Source organism: Papaver somniferum, unplaced genomic scaffold (assembly GCF_003573695.1).
Source record: "Papaver somniferum cultivar HN1 unplaced genomic scaffold, ASM357369v1 unplaced-scaffold_132, whole genome shotgun sequence".
NCBI classification, from domain to species: Eukaryota; Viridiplantae; Streptophyta; class Magnoliopsida; order Ranunculales; family Papaveraceae; genus Papaver; species Papaver somniferum.
Window position 1 is genome coordinate 3,040,597 of NW_020622381.1, and position 23,704 is coordinate 3,064,300.

The following is a 23,704-nucleotide window of genomic DNA, read 5'->3' on the forward strand; positions in this document are numbered from 1 at the left end:
GTAAAGTTCCGAATGTACGATGGCCCAAAAATCAGAATTTGGAAAAACTTATACTTTTCAAATTTTGTCTTTGAAATAATCGGAAGTTAAATTAGTTACCAAAACTTCCGAATATGAGCTGTCTAACCTTCAATATTGGCCCTTGGAACCACCTGGAGCCATGGCGTGGTTTTTTTTGAACTTGTAATATTCGGAGGATAATTTTTTTGTAAAGTTCCGAATGTACGATGGCCCAAAAATCAGAATTTGGAAAAACTTATACTTTTCAAATTTTGTCTTTGAAATAATCGGAAGTTAAATTAGTTACCAAAACTTCCGAATATGGGATGTCTAACCTTCAATATTGGCCCTTGGAACCACCTGGAGCCATGGCGTTGTTTTTTTTTGAACTTGTAATATTCGGAGGATAATTATTTTGTAAAGTTCCGAATGTACGATGGCCCAAAAATCAGAATTTGGAAAAACTTATACTTTTCAAATTTTGTCTTTGAAATAATCGGAAATTAAATTAGTTACCAAAACTTCCGAATATGGGCTGTCTAACCTTCAATATTGGCCCTTGGAACCACCTGGAGCCATGGCGTGGTTTGTTTTGAACTTGTAGTATTCGGAGGATAATTTTTTTGTAAAGTTCCGAATGTACGATGGCCCAAAAATCAGAATTTGGAAAAACTTATACTTTTCAAATTTTGTCTTTGAAATAATCGGAAGTTAAATTAGTTACCAAAACTTCCGAATATGGGTTGTCTAACCTTCAATATTGGCCCTTGGAACCACCTGGAGCCATGGCGTAGTTTGTTTTGAACTTGTAATATTCGGAGGATAATTTTTTTGTAAAGTTCCGAATGTACGATGGCCCAAAAATCAGAATTTGAAAAAACTTATACTTTTCAAATTTTGTCTTTGAAATAATCGGAAGTTAAATTAGTTACCAAAACTTCCGAATATACCACACAAATCATTGTCATTTGAACTTGTCTAACTTAGTTACCCAAACAAATTTCCGAATGTACAACAAAAATCATTGTCATTTATCTGCTCTTCTTTACTTTACAACCGTGACTACCTCCCAGTCCTGCACGACCACGGGTTTGAGCACCTTCAGTTGGAGCAGCTTCAGTTGGAGCAGCTTCAGCGCTCGATGAAGCTCGAGTTCTTTTACCCGTCTTTGATACTGCCACCTTGGGCTGATGCCTCTTCGTGACTTTCTCCCCAAATTGGGCAGCATAATCTTCGTTATCCATATTATCAACTAGATCTCTAGCCTCTTTGATCTTTTCAGCTGGCATGGGATCTCCGCTCTTCAGGCATGCAGTTAACATTTTGGAAACACGCTTGAACCCATTCACCTGTTTTTTATACGTAATGACATAACATCAAACGGTAATTACCTAAGATTTATAGGAATAATATAAAATGAACAAAAATATAAGAACACGCACCAGTCTATCATAACCAGCTGGTTTGTCTTTGATGATACAATTATAACTTGAACCCGCCGCAGTAGTGTTGGATTTGATTTCACGGATAACCAAAGGATGTGATACCTTGTTATACCAACTCATATAGTCTGGAGAATTTTCATCACCTCTGGTGGTTCGTCTACCAGTGTCGATAATGAAGTCATTCCTCTTATCCCAGTTATCAAGAACAGTAGGTGGGCCTGTGTGAACAATCGTGAGATTATCACCACTAGAAGAGCACAACTCCAACTCCAATTTGTAGTAATCCCCCATTTTCTCCACAGGTTGTTGTTGTATATACCCGTGTTGTCGCATCACCCTAGAGGGGTTATACATCACATATCATGTGGGGTGCCACAACGGTCCAAAATAAAGGGACAAGTCCGACCGAACATTTATATGCCCACTGGATCGATCTTCCTTGTATGGATCAAAGCATACGTCCGAGGCCTTCAATTGGTCCAAAATCTCCCTCATGCGAATCAACTGCTGCTCTTTGGTCCTAGAACGGTTGTCTTCAAATATATACTTTGTTCCTCTAGGAGTACCTTTGCACCACCCCGGGTTCTCTCCGGCCAACTTCAGGATAGGGAAGTGGTCATAGATCCATGCCTATATACATAAGAAACCAAGTTTTAGTAAATAGATTGTGTATATTCGGTAGTAATTTCCAAACTTTATTTCCGATTATATATAATCGGAAATAAAACTGAATACCTATCCGCCGAATACCAAACATTCGGAAATAGAGATGGATCATTTCCTACCGAATATGCGTCATTTGGAGTTCAGTAACCTATAGTTTTTCTGGCCTGTATATTCGGTAGTAATTTCCAAACTTTATTTCCGATTATATATAATCGGAAATAAAACTGAATACCTATCCACCGAATACCAAACATTCGGAAATAGAGGTGGATCATTTCCTAACGAATATACGTCATTTGGAGTTCAGTAACCTATAGTTTTTCTGGCATGTATATTCGGTTCTAATATCAAAAGAATATTTCCGATTGTATATAATCGGAAAACAAAGTAAGTACCTAACCACCGAATACCAAACATTCGGAAATAGAGATGGATAATTTCCTACCGAATATGCGTCATTTGGAGTTCAGTAACCTATAGCTTTTCTGGCCTGTATATTCGGTTCTAATATCAAAAGAATATTTCCGATTGTATATAATCGGAAAACAAAGTAAGTACCTAACCACCGAATAACCAACATTCGGTAAAAGAGATGGATAATTTCCTACCGAATATGCGTCATTTGGAGTTATGGATATGCATCATATGTATTGTCTACTGAATAACTATAGAGTGAGTTATAGAGTTAAAGAAAAAACCTGCAATATAGCCACATTCCCGGCAACTTGGCAGGTTCCTAGCCTCGAAGCCTTTCTCAACTCTTCCATCAAGAATGCTAGGCATGCCGTGCCCCAAGAATAGTCACCGATTTCATGGAGAGGATCCAAATGTTGTATAAGGTTGGCGTCGATCCGGTTGCCAGAAGTATTGGGGAATATGACACATCCCAATACACAAAGGAGATATGCGGTGGCAGCGTGGTTCACTTGCTCATCAGTTAACGTTCCATTCTTTTCCTTCTCCAAGGTGCCTCGAAACATATTCATCAAAGCTGTAATGTTGATCTGTCTTGTTCTGTAACTTGCATGCCTCCTAAACTCTGCTGTTGTTGTCTCTTCATCCCAACCTAAGCACTTTTTAGTTAGAGCATAAAGTTGTGCCCAACTTAACTGCTTTGTGTAGTTAAACTTCACAGCTGTGCCTTGGTCGGGAAGGTTAAGAATCTGCACAACATCATCCGGAGTAATCGTCATCTCCCCAAACGGCATATGGAAAGTATCGGTCTCAGGATACATTCTCTCCACGAACACCGATATGGCCACACGATCATGTTCCAACAATGAATTCTCGGCGGCATTAGCTAACCCCGATTTGGCAACAATTGACTTGAACCTTTCACATTCACCGGATAAAGGCCACGCAAGCATTTTTGTTGGTGCGGCGGTAGGTTTGAGTAAACGGACCTCATCTTGATGATCCTATTAAAGTACATAAAAAAATCCTTAATACAAATATTACGATATAACACATAGACAATACATTAATAAAAAATAGTAATTTTATTACCTCGGTTTCGTATATTTCTCTGGCTCATGAGTCTTTATATCCAAATAGCAACCCTCCATCCGCCGGTAGCCCAAGAATTGTGCCTGCTAGAATGCCCTTCTTCTTCAAGTGCTGAGGGACAAGATGTGATGCTTTCTTAGCAATATCCTTCTTTACACCATCTTTTCCTTTTTTGGCTTTTTGGGTACCACTTGGTTGTCCTTCTTCTTCTACTCTTGGCACTGGATCAACTGGTTCAATTTCATGGTGGGGTGTAACTTGTGGAGCAGTTGGTTCTGCACTTTGTTGAGCGGATTGTTCAACACTTGGTTGCACCCCTTGTTCACTGCCTTGTTGTTCTACACTTTGTTCAGCACTTGGTTGCACTCCTTGTTGACTGCTTTGTTCTTGTAAGCTTTGTTGAGCACTTGAATTATCTTTGGCGCTCCTTTCCCTCCTAACACTAGCTGTCACTTTCTTCCTCCTTTCTCGACTTTGTCTAAACAACAAAGAAAGGAACAATATTTACAAACTATACAATCGGAAGACAAAGTATGGAAATATAACCCGAATGAACACATTCGGAAGTAAAAGACACATACTGTTCCCGAATACAAAACAATCGAAATATAACTAAACATGTTTACAACCGAATATGCATCAATTGGAGTTCAGAAGCTGTAAATTTTTCATCCTACACAATCGGAAGACAAAGTGCACATCATAAATAACCCGAATGTACAAATTCGGAAGTAAGAAGACACATATTTTTTCCGAATGAAAAACAATCGGAATATAACTAAACATGTTTACAACCGAATATTCATCAACTGGAGTTCAGAAACTCTAAAATTTTATCCTACACAATCGGAGGTATAAAACATTATATTGTCTTCCGAATAAATACTGGCCCCAAAATGGGATTTTTCCTATATCAGAAATTTTGAGATTTTTTCAATATATACATTCGGTAGTGAGTGTTCTTCCGAATACTCTGTGTCTACTTAAATATATTCGGTAGCCAAAAAATTCATTAAACTACCGATTATTAGCAGTTTGTATCCAGGAAGATATGGCCACCAATATTCGGCAGATAATCATCAAATCTTTCTCCCGAATACTGTCGATGTTCTTGAGAAATGAAGAACACGACTACATTCGGAAGTAAATGAGCATGAATATCGTCCGAATCTGGATAAATAACCGAAAACCCTAGAAATTTTTTTTCTCGATTCGACGAATTAAAGCGAAATAACACCAAAAATGATAGATTCTTACCTAATTGGGGCCATTTGAAGTTGACGAAGTGTTTGACTATCGGAATCGCCACCACCGACTACATTGCCGGGTACTTGTTCTTCGCGTTCTTCTTCATTTGCAGCAAGAATTTCTTTATTTCTTGCTAAAATCCCAATCTTTGGATCGATACCCCGAGCAACATTTTTGGTTCTAGGTCTGTGGGTTTCATTTCCCTTATCCATTGTTTTATAAACGAATCGACGATGTTTTGATTTTACAATTCGCGACGATGTTTCGGTTGAACGAGGAAAGTTTTTTTTCTTCCACAATCGGAAGATATGAAACTGGAAGAAGAAGAGTTGAAATGAGTAGAATTTTTTTTGATTTTGTTTTTACACGGTTTTACTAGAAGGGCATTTATATAACTTCAATATCATATAGGGTACCCTTAACTAGAGTCTTTGGATGGGTATAAATTGATGACCCCTAAATCCTTTTGAGTGGCCCCTAAAAACGCGAGGTTACTTTTACTTCGAAAACCCATGACCAAAAAGAGACGTTATGAATTTATCATTATTATATCATCGTCATTTTTGTTATTTTCCTTGGAATTTTTATTTTCAAAATCTAATGGTATTTTAAATGGCTGGCTCCAATTGTTTCTTCTTCTCTTCTGCTGCCTCCATTTAATGCTCCAACTACGCATTTCACTCTTCCCTTTGCTTCCAATATTTCTTTTCTTTTTTCTTTATACTACAAATCTCTCTTTCTCTTTCTCTCTCACAGTAACTCCTGAATCATTTCTGTGTTGTAAAACCCTAAAACTCAAAAACCCCATTGATTTACTGTCTGTAGCAGAGAGCATTTTTGTTGATGAGGAGAAAGTTCAGATCTTTTATTCTCATCTGTCTTGTAAGTTCCTTTTTTCAGATCTCTACCTGGGTAATCTTTTATTTGTGGAAAGTTAGCATCTTTACTGTACATACCTGGGATTTTAATGTTTGATCTAAAAAAGTTAATATTCATAATAAAAATTGAATATTCGTAGTGGTTTTTCTGGGTGATATGATTGATTTTTGGTCTATGCTCTCTATGGGGATCTATTAAGGTTTAAGTTCAAGCATTAAATATTGATTTGATTTTGGGTTTAACTTATTATGCATGACTGTAACTGATTAAGTTTTTGTTGATCAATTGATTGATAAGTGTTTGGATAAAGTTGCAGATGGATTTCATGTAGCTGGATCTTTTGTATTGACTATTCTAGTGTGTTGATGATTACGGTGTAAGAAATGGGTGGTCAAAAACAAGGTTCAAAGGGTGGAGGAGGACGTTATGTTGGTGGATTCCTTCAACTATTTGATTGGAATGGGAAGTCAAGGAAGAAGCTTTTTTCCAACAAGTCACCAGGTAATTTTAGCCATCATATTGTGATGATTACAATAATGATAAGTACATGATAAAACCTGCATTGTCGAATTAAATATGTGCAAATGATTGATGATCTTCACTGAGTCAATGGAACATATGCTGAAATGTGAAATGAAATTCGTATAGTCTTGGAGAACTATGATCCATATGTCAATACTTAATTATCGATGCTTTTTTCTTGGGGTGGTATTTTATAGAGGGATCGAAACAGGGAAAAAGAAGTGAAGGGAATTCCACAACATCACAGCTTCGTCAGGTGGGTATTTGCTTATTTTTGCCTGTTCTGCTTCACTTTTTTTCATGCATTTGTTGTGATTAGTAAGATTATTTATTTACGTTCATTCTACTTAGGTTGATGATGATTTCTATGGAAGATCATCTCTCAGAGAAAGGAGCGATTACAGTTGTGCTTCTTCAGTGACTGACGAAGATGGATACGGAACTAAAGCTCCTGGGGTTGTAGCCAGGCTTATGGGATTGGATTGCTTACCCACTTCTGATATTGCTGAGCCCTACTTTAGTCCTCTTTCTGATTCCAGATCTCTTCAGGGTTTTCATTACAGGAGAACTCCAGAGGTTCTGTATGGGAATGAATTCGTTCATTCTGGCTACCAGTGTACTGAAAGTGAGAGATATCCTGAGAAGCCAGTTGAAATGAGACCTCAACACAACCTAAACAGGCCAATTGACAGGTTCCAGAGTGAAGTATTACCTCCAAGATCAGTTAAGGCCATTTCAATCACCCACCATAAGCTTTTGTCGCCTATCAAAAACCCTGGATTTATCCCAAGCAAGGCTGCTGCTCAAATAATGGAGGAAGCATCAAGGATTATTGAAAGGGGGCATCAGGTAACTAACAGGAACAAGATGCCGTCTCTTGGGTCTCCTTCGGTTCCTATAAAAATTCGGGATTTGAAGGAGAAAATGGAAGCTAGCCAAAGGCCATCTAAGCTCCCGGAATCATCTCGAAGGTCCACTGAGTCCAATGCTGCTAAATATCTTAAAGGGCAGTCAATGAATAAAAGCTGGAATGGATCAGATGATGTGCCACAAGTAAAGAGTTCCACATATTCAGATGAAAGTCATTCTGCTAGTTTGAAGGCCAAAGGAAAATCTGTCTCATTAGCTGTCCAAGCAAAAGTTAATGTTCAGAGAAGAGAAGCATTGAGCTCAACAAGCAATAGAAATGTTACTACCCATAAAGAGAGACATGAGTTTAAGTCGAATAAGCCAATCAAGAGCCAAATGAATGCTCAAAACAGTACGCGGAAGAAGCCGGCCTTGGATCGCACCTCTGGCGTACTCAGGCAGAATAACCAGAAACAGAATAGCCAAACAATTAGAGATAGACCACAATTAAAGCCTTCAGTTCCTCACCAACAAGGTAGGAAACCTCTATCTGTTAATTCTTCTTCCAGCAGGGATAAAGCCCCAAATAAGGTTGCAGGGACTACCAAAGTTGGGGTCAGGAGGACAGTCTTAGAGAGTGATCATCACGACAAAGAGGCAGCCGCGTCAAAAACAAAGAATGTTCCACGAAAGAAACGGCCTATAGAAAGCGATTCCCAATTCGAAAAAAGTAACTTTAGTGACACTGGTTCTGTTGATAGAGATCAGGTGCCTAGACAGTCTAATGCGGCACTGGATGCACAGCTCAAGCGGGCATATGATCACAGAGGAAGTGGTATGGATGTTGTTTCTTTTACATTCACTTCCCCTCTGAAAAGACCATGCTCTGGATCTCAATCCTCCAGTCAGGTGGTGGAGAGAAATATCAATTTTTGTACGGATTCCACTAGGGAGGAAAGTCTCGCCGATGTAAAATATACAAGGTCACCTTCCCTGGGATTGAATGGGATGGGAGGAGATGCTTTGAGTGTTCTCTTGGAACAAAAAATAAAAGAGCTAACATTTGGAGTTGAGTCTTCTTCCCGTAATTCAAGCAAATCAAGGAGTGATGTTACTTCTGTATCTGGTAGCCAATCTGAGTCCAACTGCTCCTCAATTGATTGGCATAAGTTGCAAGTAGGTCTTCTTTGTTCATACAATTTTTTCCCATTTCAAAACATTCTTCATGGTATCTCTAAGATTTCTGCTGCATTTACCCATCACAGCTCAAACTCTTTCATGCTATTACTAAGTTGATGTGATATACAAAAGTAATCTAGCTATCTGAAAAATGTAAATACAATTTGCATCTGTATAGGGTCATTCACGGTAGAATTGATTGATGAATAATGTTTAGTTGTTGTAGATGGTTTCAAATATGTCATTAAGTGGTTTTGGTTTTGATGCCTGACTTTGATCTTCCTAGTAAAGGCTTTTTGTTTCTTTTGAATTTACTGAAAGTGAATAGCTCTAGAAACTACATTGTCTCCCAATACTGCCATATTTTGTAAATAGCTTGTTGTGTAGAAGAATATCGATATATCCTTGTTTTTTATCCCTTGGAACTTTGTCCGTTGTACTGAAATTATTTATCTGACCCTTTACTGAAATATGATCATATTATTCAGGGTATTGAAGACGTTGGGAAGTATAGCAGTTGTAGCAGCAGCAGCAGCGAAACGAAAACGAAAGAGCTCGATTTTCGACATCCGAGTCCAGTATCAACTCTTGAATCATCTTTCTCAAATGAAAGTTGCATCTCTTCAGATAGTGGGGATAGTTACTTTATGAATGGTACAGCTACATTCTTCAGTCATTCCCTTTTGAGTGTTGTGTTGCCTTCTTTCATTTTACTACTTAAAAATACTGTGGTGTGATCCGAAATAACATTTACTTTCTCTCTCTTCTTAAGGTGGGAAACAATGTTCATCAGTTGAAGCTGAACTACAGGTTAGCTCCAATTGTCCTAAGAAGTTTCCATCAGTGGAGTTCGAGACTGAGTTATCTGATTCAGCATCGTTCCCATTTAGAGCTGGTGTGAGTTGTGAGCAAACAATAACATTCGGTGCCACAGATTACGCAAGGTCAGACAAGTGGGAGCTAGACTATGTTAGAGAAATACTATCCAATGTGGAGTTGATGTTTAAGGATTTCACATTGGGTCGAGCTCGTGAAATCATAAATCCTCATCTATTTGACCAATTGGAAAGTCGAAAATATTGGCCCCGAGTTTCCGCTGTAGAGGATGAAAAAGAAAGCAAGCTCCGTCGCAGAACATTATTTGATTGTGTGGGTGAATGTTTGGATTTGAGATGCAGAAGATATGTTGGTGGGGGGAGTGCGAAATGGGCAAAGGGGTTAGCAATGGTGAGGAGAACAGATTGGTTAGCAAATGAGGTTTACAAGGAGGTTTCAGTATGGAGAGCCATGGAAGATTTGTCGATGGATGATGTTGTCGACAAGGATATGAGTAGTCAGTTTGGGAGATGGCTTGAATTTGAACCTGAAGAATTTGAAGTTGGATTAGATGTAGAGAAAAGGATATTAAGTTCTTTAGTTGATGAATTAGTTGTTGATATGTTTTATTAGTTTCTGTTTTTCTTCTGTAAGGGTTACTAGTATTCTCATCTAATGAAAGTTGATTGTTCCCATGATTGTACTATCTCTGCTATTTTCTTCTGCAAGGTTTATAAGCATTCTCATCTTTGATTGTTCCCGTATTGTATTTCCTCTGCTATTTTTCAGTCTCCAACAGTTCACTGAAGGTGGCATTGTGGTGTCTCTGCTATTTTTTCAGTCTCCAACAGTTTGCTGAAGGTGGCATTGTGGTGTATCTGCTATTTTTTTCAGTCTCCAACAGTTCGCTGAAGGTGGCATTGTGGCATCATTTGCGTTTGCAAAGTCGGTCGGACTGGTAGTATCCTAAGTTTGATTTCTCTGAATTGCTCACCTGAGTTCCGCATTATTTTTGTTCAGTATGTAAATGTTAGCCGTGCATGACAAGACTCACTCTGATACATGACTAGGAGGCGAGTTTGCGAAAAACAAACTTGATGCTTGGTTAAAAAATATGTTGTTCATGAATGTGATTGAAGATGCTATAACTATTGACTCACTATTTCTGGACCCCTAAAGTTCAATAATAGAGGAATTGGAAGTAAAGGACAGGTTGGGCCATAACAGGTTTGCAGTTGCAGGTCACTCAGCTTTGTATCTTCTGTTTTGTAGTAACCAAAAATTCTACTGTCTGTTTTTTTTCTTTCTATTTTTACTAAGGAAGAATTTTACATATCATAACTTGATCTAAGGTTTTGTGAGAGCAAACACATGTATCCATGAAATGTCAGAATCATAAAGTTGAAGAAGCAGCAGCAGAAGAAGCCATCCACCATCCTTTGAGAGTTCTGATTAGTCATTACTGAGAGATCATATCAGATTTTGTTTTTGACCCCCACCTCAGTACCTTTTGCTTGGCTATGGATGGTTTCTATGTGTTTTAGGCAGAGACAAACGATTGTGGTTAGAAGGTTGTGTTGATATTAAACTCAAAATCTTAAAGAGAGGAGGGTCCAGACTCCAGAGTCCAGAGGGACTGAGGAAGGACACTTCACTGACTCACACATGACAAAACCCTCAAATTAATACTTTGGAGTAGTACTGTAGTAGTGGTGGTGGAGTATGGATTCCCTTTCTTGAAAGAAGGAAAAGAGAGAGTCACAGTCTCTGTGAGTCAGGTTTTTAATAATAAAATTACCATTTTTACTCCTTTTTAAAGTTTATCACTTCAGAATGCAGTGCCAGCGCTTGGGGATTTGTTTGTCAACTTGTGCTGCAATTTGCTAATGGAAAGAGAATCTAAATAGTAGTATAATCTGAAAATGGTGTTGTTGGTGAGTATTGTAATAGATATCTGTATTGGAGCATGGCAATGCAGAGAATGCCATAATGGTGAAACTGCACGAAGTTGCAAATTAGAGACATTTTTTAACGAGAAAAGAAGGAATTAAAGACATTTTAAAGTACTCGCTAAACACGTTCACCTGCAGTTTTCCACCTTATATGGAGACGATCTTGGCTGGTTTACGTTGTCTAAATTATTTTCATATTCGTTCAGGCACACAAATTACGAGTTTCTGTGATGGTTTTTGTCCTAAGCACGGTACTTGTCTTGGAATAAAAACTGAACGGCTAAAGGAAGGTCCTATTTAAAATTGTCATCCATGGAAAAATAATAGGCACTTCTCCTGTTTTTTTTTTTTTTTTTTTGAAAGTAGAAATATATTACTGGCTCACTAACAATTAACCGAAGTTACCACATGAATACTTATAGTTTAGCCACACTCATCTAACACCTCTAGATCAAATATGATGATCAATCAGTCATGATAGATAATCAAATGAATCTAAATGTGTTTCAAGAGAGTTGATAAAATGTTCACTATCTCATAGAAATATATATGAACCATTTGAAACATATTCGGTTTGGTTTGTATTTGTACAAAGTACTGTACAAGAACCGATTCATGAAGTTCCAGGGACTTTAGTTCTCAAACGAACCTGAGTTCATGAGTATGAATTTCATACTTACCGATTTTAGAACCTAACTACTGTGTTCGCAAATAGAATACGTGAACCACAGTTCCGGACTTTGGCCTAGTCTTGTCGTTCACAAACAGAGTACGCGAACCACAGTTCCTGACTTAGCCTTATCTAGCCGTTCACAAACAGAGTATGCGAACTACAGTTCCGGACCTTTCACAGGTAAACCCGTTCGCAAATAAGAGTTCCGGACCTGAACTAGAACTTCACAGTTCGCATACAGAGTATACATACTCTGTTATATCCAGGCAATGGTAGTCGTTCTAAAACTCTCATTTAATCATTGAAATATCCTCGGAAGACAACAATGGTAATCTTACACATACCACTTGCTTCAAGTATTTTTCAAGTGATTAATCGATCAATACGAAACTACCCAAGTTAACATCAAATGATTGTCTCACACAAATCATGTAAGATGTTCAAGGTAATTTTCACATGATCATCTTGACTTAATATTTAGTTTCCAAAAATTAAATTGTTTCCAACTAAACTCGTCAAGTAGATGACGGAGTTTAAGATAAAGCTAAAAGCTTCCAACACGTATTTCGAGAAATATATAAACGAGATAAACTCAGCTCGAAATTTCAATTATGTATAATGAAAAAGTATATATAGCTATACGACTTAGTCTCTTTAGAAGATAGAATAGAATAGACTTCTGAGTGATAGATAAGTTTTAGTCTCCACATACCTTTTTTTAATGAAGTTCCTCCAAGCTCTTCACCAGATCTTCTTCTTCAATTGGTGAACGTCGTGGAGTCTAAAGCTCAAGTACACACTTTTATCCTAATCCGAGACATAACTATAATTCGACCGAACAATGCTCCAACAATCTCCCCCTTCATCAATTTTAGTGACAAAACTATCAATACATATAGATTACAAAATAAATAAACTTTGTAGCTTCTGATCCATCATGCTTGATTTCCTTGGCTCTTCAACTTCCTTGAATTATTCGTTACTTCAAGTTCTCCATCTATTATGAATGTGTTCAACTCAGCATCATTGTTGTTGAAGATCCGTAGCAATAACAATATGAAAACGAAAGTTCTCAATCATTGTTATTCAATGTCATAGTATTATTATATAGAATCAAAGTTCAATTGCATCACCACTTTGAAATAATACTATGGTGATATGTATCACTCCCCCTTAGTCAATGCTTCCATCTTATAATGGAATCCACTCTCCCTTACATAATGATCTGTAAACCATATGTATGTAGTATGAAATATTAAATAATTCTCCTCCTTTTTGTCAATATAAATTTGCAAAGGTACGAAAACTATGTGATCATAATTAATTCACAAAAGATAATTCATGACTAAAAGGAAAATATATCAACTTTGTTTCGATGATTTCACAAAGTCGAAACTTAGTGTATCCATCAAGGAGTTTATTAAGATACAAGTTAAACCCTTCAAATTCTACAACCACTCTCCCCACAAAGATATGACAATTAAGCACAAGTTCATTTATGAACTCTCCCCCATTTGATGTAATTCCCAAGAGAACAACATGAACGACCTTACTTTTACGAGAAAAGAAGGTTTTCTTTGGACGCGAATTGTTAATGTCTAAAATAACATCGAGTAAACTAATCAAAAGAAAACCTTTATGATTAATTTAACCGGAAACACTCAGCATAAGAAAACTTCCGGAGTAAATACAGTACTTTCAAATAATATTGGATCAGGGAAAGATCAATACTACAGAATTTTCTCAAAAAGTTCATTATATCTTTTATCAATATTTGCATAAAGACATAATAGACTTAACTTTTGAGCATATATGAGACAATAGCATAGTTCACGAACGTAAATGCATATATACCTCATAAGACTTTTGCAATATATAAAACCAATAAGATTAACAAATAACTTAAAATTTAAATAAATAAATCTAAAAACATTGCAAGATTAAAATCGTTGGAAATAGCTATGTGTAGTCACAATATTGCTATACCAAACCTTAGTTATCCTTCTTAAACATAAGAATAAATTCTCATAAAATGTTTCCAAGACATCATTCAAAAAGCGGGGGTCTAACAACCTCACCCAATATTTCGTTCGACAATCTAACTAGGACAAACTCCAATATACTTTGAAGAGAATCAACTAGACAGTCAGACTCAATCTAGAGAAAAGTATATCAAAGAGTTTTATATCTCTATCTCTCAATTCAATCTGCAATCAACAAATAGGGATTTGTGAGCCCGATTGAATATAAGAGAAATAAATTGAACGGTACAAAAGATCAATGTTCAAGGATCAATCAATTTCAATCAACAACCAAAGGTTGGATTTACCAATTGATCGATTCAACGCACAACCTGTGATATTTCTATTATATAAAAAAATATAATGCGGAAAAGAAATAACACAGACACCAGAATTTTGTTAACGAGGAAAATCGCAAATGCAGAAAACCCCCGGGACCTAGTCCAGCTTTTTGAACAACACACTGTATTAAGCCACTACAGACACTAGCCTACTACCAATGAACTTCAGACTGGAATGTAGTTGAGACCTAATCAATCTCACATTGATCAAGGTACAGTTGCGCTCCTTACGTCTTTGAACCCCGGCGGGATTCTACGCACTTGATTCCCTTAGCTGATCTCACCCACAACCAAGAGTTGCTATGACCCAAAGTCGAAGATAGATACAAGGATGAAATTACCTAGAATCAGGTAAAGAAGTGAGAAGTATTCTCACTATGAATTATGGGAGATCAGTTGTACAAATATTTTGTGCTTTTGTATCGAGTATTTCCTTTTTTCTATTGATTATAACTTATCCCAGAGGAATTAGTGATAACCCTTTTAAAATTCCATCGGAGGGATTTTTCTGAGGACTAAGTCTAGGACCTCTAGAGATCGGTTCCAGAGGACAAGAGTTAAAGGACTTCCATCTTCTCGATTTAGACTTTCCAAACTTGTTCTTATAAGCACAGGGAATGTGTTCGTTCGTGGCACAAGAGTTTATACCGTTAAGAGGAACTTGCAACCCATGAGGATTTCTAGAAGAGAGATAAATCTTATAAGAATTCTGGTTTTTTGTAGGAAAGAAATTCACTGTAGATGTCATTAGACGATTTACTCCATTGACAATAGAAAGAAGCAATTAATGAAGATCTAAGATTTGTTTCTTTCTTGAAAAACAATGAAGAGCATAATGATTCTTTTTCCCACAAAAAAGAACAACATCGTGGATTAGAAACATAATTGCCTTGACTCATAACCTTTTCCGGCACATGCAAATTTAACAAGTGATTCCTAGTAGGTAATTCCTTGGAGAGAATTTTCTTCACGCTAGGTAAAGCCTTGTGAGTATCAGAAGAAGGTGCAGAGGATGACTTGCTCATCAAAGAAGAGTTTTCCTTTTTCAAGGTGTTACACTGTTCTTGGGCACATCAAAAAGATGTAACAAGTTTCCCTTTTTCAACATAATGATTGTTTATTTCTGATGAATGAGCCTTGATTAAACATTCTTCTCTAATTGAGTTCTTTCTAACAGTATCTTCAAGCATACTAATCTTATCACGCTTTAGAGCGGTTTTTTGAACCAATTTTTTTATATTGTTGGAGAGAGATTCAATAAAGCAATAAAGTTCACGTTCACTTTCAAGAGATTTCTCGAATTCATCAATGAGCTAATCATTCTTTTCTTCAAGAGTCTTGATTTTAGAATCTTGAAAGTCAATGATATCAACAGATTTCTTTAACGATCTGGTGAGTTCCATTTCTGATTGTGACATGATGTCAACTTTCTTGTCTTTCCCTCGGGATTCGGAAGAATCAGCTTGTAGATGGTGGATTTTCGACAAAGGCTAAATTCGTAAATTCATAATTATATGAAGCTCTGATTCAGTAATCAGACGTGAGTATCGAGACACGGGTCTCTCATCAAATTCTCAACGGAGAGTACTTTCTCTCAGAGTACATGTAGATATGCAGTCTCACGACTGGACAACGGCATATCTCATGAATACTGAATACTTTCAGTGATTATTTCTATATAGCATCACGAGATGGACGGCTCCTAGACAACTTGCTCTGCTAGTATAGAGCGATGACGTCTTCAGGAACAAACAACAAGTTTACCCTGACTATATAAAGGATATGACTTACCGGCAAGCTCGTATCAGGATAATTAATGCTCCTAGATAGCTTGCTCTGCTAGTATAGAGCCACAAAGTTAATTATTCCTAATTGGAATCGCTCCTATTCCATGGTCGAATCCACGACTGGTCCCATGGAATGAAAATAACAATTGTTATGATTCTATGATCGAATCCATGACTTGATCTCATAGAATAGCAATAACTATATTATCTCATTACTCCGATTTCATGATCGAATCCACAACTGGTCTCATAAATGGTAATAGATAAACCTTAATTACTCTGATTCTATGGTCGAATCTACGATCCCATGGAATGGTAATGCTCACTTTATTATTCTGAATTCGTAGTCGAATCCTCGGCTGATCCTATGAATTAATAATAAACATCTTCTTACTCAGTTTTGTGAATTATTCTCCACTGAATTCCACAATTAGTAATAAATAATCAACAACCGGGCGTCCGAGCTACCTCTAAGTAAGCTCCGATTCAAATGGTGAAGGTGTATTCAACGATGATACACTAACAGTCACCGCACGAACGAGTATTTCAAAAATACAACGAAACGATTAACCTATGCAAAATAGAGAAGAAAATAATAAATAATTAAAAATATTGACCAGGGTGCTGGGAGCACGGACACATGACTGACCGACCATCTCGTGGTCAATCCCACGCCAGTTTTATATTTTTAATGCATTTTTATTATTTTCCATGATTTGATGAAAATCCTCTCGTTTTATCAAATCTCCTTCGTCTCGAGGAAACTCCTCGGTTTCATGGTACTTCCATAAATCCATAAAAAATAATATAAAATTAAGGAAAGGAGTGTGGGGCGTGACCATTGGCCAACCGGCCATGCCTTGGTCCCAACCGGCCCCACATCCATGGTTCCTTATTATTATTTATTATTATTATTTCTCTAATTTCATGAAAAACTCCTTGATTTCATGGTATTTTTGCACAAATCATCAAATAATAATAAAATAATATAAATTATGAAAACTTGTGGGACCGGGCCTTGGCCGGCCGGCCATGCCCTAGCCGGTCCCACATGCCCCTTTGTTTTATTATTTTATTATTAGTTTTCCTTGAATTCATCAAATTCCTTGATTTCATGGTATTTCTCTCAAAATAGGAAAAATTCCCTCAAATCATCAAAAATACCTAAAAAATATTAAAAAATTATGAAAACTCGTGGGACCGGGCCCAAGACGGCCGGCCATGCCTCCACGGTCCCACACGCCCTTGTTTTTATTATTTAATATTTTTTGCTTCCCTGAACTCATGAAAACTCCTTCAGTTCATGGAAACTCCCTAAATTCATCAAATTTCTCAAAATTCATGAATTTTCATAAAATCATCAAAATATTATTAGGGAAACTCGTGGGACCGTGCCCTAGCCGGCCGGCCATGCCTTCCACGGTCCGAGACGCCCTTATTTTTATTATTTTAATATTTTTTTCTTCCTTGAACTCATGAAAACTCCTTCAATTCATGGAAACTCCCAAAATTCATCAAATTTCTCAAAATTCATGAATTTTTCATAAAATCATCAAAATATTATAAAATTAAGGAAAAGGCACCACGGGACCGTGGTCATGACTGGCCGACCATGCCTTGACCACGACGGTACCACGCATCCTCATTCCTTATTTTATAATTATTTTTCATCATCTCATGGTGTTTTCCTCAGTTTCGTCGAAACCCTAATTTTGGCATATTTTCTCGAATGGATGCTCGATTGCACGCCAGAAAATATCAAAATTCTCAGGACTGAGACGCGGATGCCTTGGGGACACGGCGGTCCCAAGCCTCCTCATTTCTTATTTTATAATTATTTTTCATCATCTCATGGTGTTTTCCTCAGTTTCGTCGAAACCCTAATTTTGGCATATTTTCTCGAATGGAAGCTCGATTGCACGCCAGAAAATATCAAAATTCTCAGGACTAAGACGCGGACGCCTTGGGGACACGAGCACGCTATCTTTACCGACCAAGATTGTCTCTTTGGCTCACGGAAGCCGGTCCCATCAATTTTCACAGTTTTGACCTAATTTGCACAATTGCTCGTATTAGGTCCAAAACACTTCCAAACACTTTGGATTTGCATGAAGTGATCGTCAGGAGGTCACGTGACAACCCAGGTCCGGTTTCATGACTCCATGGTCGGTCCCTCGCCTCGTCATAATTAATTAGGTTTTCTCACCTAAGACGAGCATTTTGGATAAATGATTAAGCCAGCATTTAATCATTCTTCCACCAACAAATCGTCAACTCTTCAGGATTTCTTCGTATTTTGCTCACGTGAGCATATGGACACTACATGGTTGATCCACGGTGCCATGTAGTCGCTCCCTCCTTCGTCCCATGGTTAAAATTCCGACGAACCATGAATTGATCATCAATTTATCAAATTAGGGTTTCTGAATCCAAGGGTCATCATTCCAGATTCCAACCTTAATAATTTTACGACGACCTCATGGTCATTAATCTTATTAATTATGCTCTGTTCAACAACCAGTACTTTAATTAATATTTTGGTCACGCTGCCAATAATCCATCAGATGAGCAACACTTGCTCAGACGATCAAATATTCAACAATTCATCACATGAGCAACACTTGCTCAGATGATAAATATTTGCTCAAAACAAGGAATATTGGTTCAACAATCAATATTCAACGGTCCATCGAATGAGCAATACTTGCTCACTTCATCGTAAGAACTATACCTCTGTCTCATGACATGTTCAATTCATGAGTTTCAGAACATCATGTTCAACTCAGCAACTACATGGACTCATCGTCCCATCAAACCACGAAGTCATAAGTTGACTAACAAACTACGAGACGTGTGTTCAAATACACGATGAAATGTGAGCAAGTCGTGAAATAAGTTGAAGGAATTCACGAGGTAGTGGGTGGAAAATACACCAAGTCTCCACACGTTGAGCAACTGGTTTCAAACACGATCTCCACTTCCCCACTCCTTAATTCCATCAACTGTCACACTTCATGGAATCATGGTGTCTACAATTCCAGCAATATAAATAAGTCTCTGAATCATGATTGAATCATCATCATTATCATCAATCTCACGTCAATCTGACAACACGAGATCATCGACTCATCAATTGAGCAACTACTCTCAATTGAACAATTTCAATCACTCAGAGCTTATCGTATTCGGAATTCATACACACAATCTTTGATTACCATTGATTCCACACATTTCTAAGCTTCCCTCCTACAGATCAACCCATCCTCTCTTGTTACCGAATTTACTCTGGAACGATCATTGTCTTGATTTAGACCGGAGTACTACAGATTGATCTCTCGAATCTAAAGCACCCCCTTTACAGCGGTGCATCTGTGTGAGGTTTAACATTTCGCTCGGTTCGAGGAGTCTCCTCCGTACGGTCGTCTCCTCAATTCCTTAAAAACCAGCAAATCGTTTTCCCCATCTACACAGCTAAGGAGTTATCCTTTGAGGAAAAACCAAGATTTTTGACATGATCATAAACTTTGAAAGACATTTCTATGTACGTAACTTGTGAGATACTTGGTAGGTCCACAGAAATCAAATTCCTACAAACACAGACTTGTGAGGTATTTAATGTGTTTGCCTGCTCTGATACCAATTGAAAAAGCGGGGGTCTAACAACCACACCCAATATTTCGTTCGACAATCTGAATATGACAAACTCCAATATACATTCAAGAGAATCATCTAGACAGTCAGACTCAATCTAGAGAAAAGTATATCAAACAGTTTTATATCTCTACCTCTCAATTCAATCTGCAATCAGCAAAAATGGATTTGCGAGCCCGATTGAATATAAGAGAAATAACTTGAACGGTACCAAAGACTAATGTTCAAGGATCAATCAATTTCAATCAACAACCAACGGTTGGATTTACAATTGATCGATTCAACGCACAACCTGTGATATTTCTATTATATAAAAAAATATAATGCGGAAAAGAAATAACACAGACAACATAATTTTGTTAATGAGGAAAACCGCAAATGCAGAAAAACCCCGGGACCTAGTCCAGCTTTGAACACCACACTGTATTAAGACGCTACAGACACTAGCCTACTACCAATGAACTTCGGACTGGAATGTAGTTGAGCCCTAATCAATCTCACACTGATCAAGGTACATTGGAGTTCCTTACGTCTTTGAACCCCAACAGGATTCTACGCACTTGATTCCCTTAGATGATCTCACCCACAACCAAGAGTTGCTACGACCCAAAGTCGAACATTTGATAAACAAATCTGTCTCACACAGAAAAGTCTACTGAAATAGATAAATTTGTCTCCCACAATAATACCTACGAGTTTTGTTCCGTCTTTTGATAAATCAAGGTGCACCAATTGATAAAACAGACTTATGTTCCCGAAGAACAACCTAGTATTATCAATCACCTCACAATAATCTTAATCGTATGGTAGCGAAACAAGATATTGTGGAATCACAAACGATGAGACGAAGATGTTTGTGACTACTTTTAATCTTACCTATCGGAGATAAATCTCAAGCAAATCTTAGCAAAGATAGTACTCAATCACGACAGAAGAAGTAAGATCAGAACACGCAACTACAGAGAAAACAGTTGGGTATGGGTTCACAATCCCAATGAAGTCTTTAAGTCGTTAACCTACAGGGTTTCGTGAAAAACCTAAGGTTAAAGGAGAGTCGACTCTAGCCGCAACTAGTATCACACAGGAGGTGCGCGGATTAGGTTTCCCAGTTGCTAAAGTTATTCCTTATATAGTTTTCAAATCAGGATTTGCAATCTAAATTACGTTGGTCACAAAGCATTCAATATTCACCGCTAGATGAAAACCTGATTAGACTCAAGCTAATATCTTTCAACCGTTAGTTTGAACTTAGATTGTTATACACAAATGAAATGTACCCTCATTTAGGTTTGGGTAACCGTACCTAAACATGTACACCATGTTGGCTCAACAGTAGTTAACCGAGGTTAGCTATATGAACACTCTCATATCAACCTTATTCATCTTAACCACAACTAGTTCAAATGAAACTAGTTAAAGAGTTTTTCAATTGCTATATTCTCATAGAAGTATACAAGAACACAATTGAAGCAAAATCGGTTTGATTCACTCGAATCAATTCATGAACATTAGAGCCAAGGTTTGCAAAGAATGCATTCTTTAATATATAAATGTATTAGTTCATGAGCCAACTGATTTTAGAACTTTAACCGCTCAAGTATGCATACAGGTACGCATACCTAAGTAGCTGGTCTGAGTTTGGGTTCGCCAGTATGCGAACGGGTACGCATACCTTAGTACGCTTCCAAAACCCAACATAAATTCCCTGATGTATACCTTACGCAAGTACGCGTACCGGTATGTACACTTGGTACACGTAATTTCACAACTACAAGTACACATACGGGTATGCATATTATAGTTCCGGTCATGGATCACATCTATGCAAGAATGCGTACTATGTTCATAATCCAATAGTTCTAATCTTTATTTCAATCATTGGGAGAACATGAACATAATCATGTCGTCCGTCTCAAGGAATTATCAAAATCTCTGAACGGCAGGGCATACACCTGGTATAACAACATCATACCATGGACCATCAACAATTGGGGAGAAATGGTTAACGCATTTTACAGGAAATACTTCTTCGTGTCAGAACAAGTCACCCTCTCCGACCTTGGAAGAATGTTTCAGAGGGTCAGTGAAAATCCCAATGATTATGTGAAAAGGTTCAGAGTCCAAGCCCTGGATTGTCATGACCCAAACGTAACGGAGCAACAACTGGTGGACTTGTGCATCAATGGCATGCTCCCGGTCTACAGGGCCTTGCTAAAAAACCTTCGATTCCAGACTTTCTCAGAACTTCACGAAGCTGCGAAGAGGTCGGCAACCACTGCGCCCGCTCTTTTGGAAAGAGCAAAGTCTACAAAGACTGAATATTCAAAAGACACTCGAGGAAGCAGGCGTCTGATCAACAAGCAGTATAACCTGCAACCTTCAACAAATGCTGTCGCGGAAGGGAGTAAGCGAAAAGCAGAACCACAACACAAGCAGACTCCCTCCACCCCTTCAAAGACACACAATAATGAGAATTCGAAAATCCCTCCTCAGCATACGGAAGATCCAGAAGCACCTGATTTTCCCTGTTCAATGGAAAAAGTTAATGAACTACTCGATGCCTGGATTCAAGACGGCACAATCAAATTGTCTTATGTCAAGAAGGAACTAACTGAAGAGGCCATGGAAAATCCTCGGTATTGTCGCTTCCATAGATACGTCAGCCATCCCACGAGTGATTGCAAAATTTTGAAGCGCATACTCAAAGAAAAGGTCAAATCAGGAGAGCTCAACCTTGGGACTGAAGGGGTGCACAAAAAACCCCTCCCAGTCAGAACTTTTACCATCTCCGAATCTCCCGTCAAGGAAACGGTCCAATCTCTAATCGAACATGTCTGCGAGCTGTTGTATCTTTCGAAAGCTCAAAGGAAAGACATGTTTGCTGCACTGAACCACATCGTGTCCGGAAGACGTCCGTTGATCCAAGAGACTACCACCGGACCTTCAACCACCGACACAGAAATGTATAACTGGGGACTGCTCACCACAGTGCACATTAAAGGAAATGAGTTCAAGAGGGCGTTCATCGATGTTGGTACCGCCGTCAATATCATCCCTTTGAAGACTCTCAGAGCTTCTGGTATTACTCGACGGAAAGCCACCCACGCTCCCATAGCAATCAGGGACCACGAAGGAATCTCCATAAACGCATACGGCTTCATCACTCTCAAAATTACGGAGAGATCGATCTGCACTGAGGCCATGTTTTTCATAATCCGGGAAGACCCTGGTTACGACATGGTCCTTGGGAGAACTTGGATTCATGCTGAAAGGACAACGATGCCTTCGACACATCCTGTCATCGACAAGGATTCCGAGTCCGAAGACGAAGCAGAAGACGCACCACCGTTTGAGCATCTGGAAGAATTAAAAACTCTGATGGGACTTATGCAAGAACTTGGAGATAATCCGTACACCTTTGTCAGAAGGTTTCGATCTCAGGCAAGTCTTATTCCTCCTCTTGCTCCAATATTACCAATGTTCAAATACGCTACTATGGTCCAGGGACTTCTCCCCATGAATAATTTAGCAGTCATCAAAAGCTACGAGTGTGTGACTTCACCTCAGCAGTATTACATCCAATGGTTGGGTTCAGAACTTATTCAAATCGGTCACTCCATCGAGAGGTTTATTGCTGAAGACTTGGCTAAGCATGATCAAAACTATGCTGGATACTCTCTTCCGCGCGAGTGTCCATACGGGCCACAATCGAGGAATTCCATCAAACAGGGAATTCCGAATCAGCGGAAGATATTCAAGGCACGATCGACCAAACCTAACAAGTTTCATGAAGGGGACATGGTTCTCAAAGCATTTCAGCGCGGTCTTCATTCTACAAGGAACTCCAATTGGGAAGGACCATTCATGGTCACTGAATCCGTGGCCGGAGGATACTACAAATTGACCAACACAGATGGCAGAACCCTACCAGTAATTCACGAAAATTGGCTCAAGGCGTTTATCTGAAATTATTGGACATTTAAGGTATTGGGCGTTTGAAGCACTCATGGTGCTGGGATTTAACATTTAGGAGTTTCTTTCATTTGTATTTCAATTCCTCCAAAATATTTGCAATACTTGCAATCAGTATTTGAATTCAGCAATTTATCAAAATTCAGTTCATATTTCGTAAAAGAAAATCTCTATCAAATCTACAAGAAAATCCTCAA

At 38.2% G+C, this 23,704-nt stretch overlaps 1 protein-coding gene across 3 annotated transcripts; it reads left to right on the top strand.

The window, feature by feature from the left end:
- The first annotated feature begins 5,432 nt into the window (after window positions 1-5,432).
- LOC113333125 lies at window positions 5,433-9,809 on the top strand. 3 transcript variants are annotated; one of them, XM_026579620.1, is made up of 6 exons: window positions 5,433-5,747; window positions 6,042-6,245; window positions 6,464-6,522; window positions 6,618-8,291; window positions 8,783-8,948; window positions 9,067-9,809. In XM_026579620.1, the coding sequence occupies exons 2-6, from the start codon at window positions 6,128-6,130 to the stop codon at window positions 9,741-9,743; spliced, it is 2,694 nt and encodes an 897-aa protein (XP_026435405.1). In that variant the 5' UTR covers window positions 5,433-5,747; window positions 6,042-6,127; the 3' UTR covers window positions 9,744-9,809. The 3 variants fall into 3 exon arrangements, with proteins under 3 accessions (XP_026435405.1, XP_026435404.1, XP_026435403.1); XM_026579619.1 differs by having other exon boundaries at window positions 5,434-5,747; window positions 6,055-6,245; XM_026579618.1 differs by having other exon boundaries at window positions 5,434-5,747; window positions 6,061-6,245.
- The last annotated feature ends 13,895 nt before the right edge of the window (window positions 9,810-23,704 follow it).

Coding starts and splice junctions, on each gene's coding strand:
- LOC113333125 (XM_026579620.1), top strand. CDS start 6,128: ATGGGTGGTCAAAAACAAGGTTCAAAGGGTGGAGGAGGACGTTATGTT. Junction 8,292..8,782: donor TTGATTGGCATAAGTTGCAA/GTAGGTCTTCTT, acceptor CATATTATTCAG/GGTATTGAAGACGTTGGGAA. Junction 8,949..9,066: donor GGATAGTTACTTTATGAATG/GTACAGCTACAT, acceptor TCTCTTCTTAAG/GTGGGAAACAATGTTCATCA.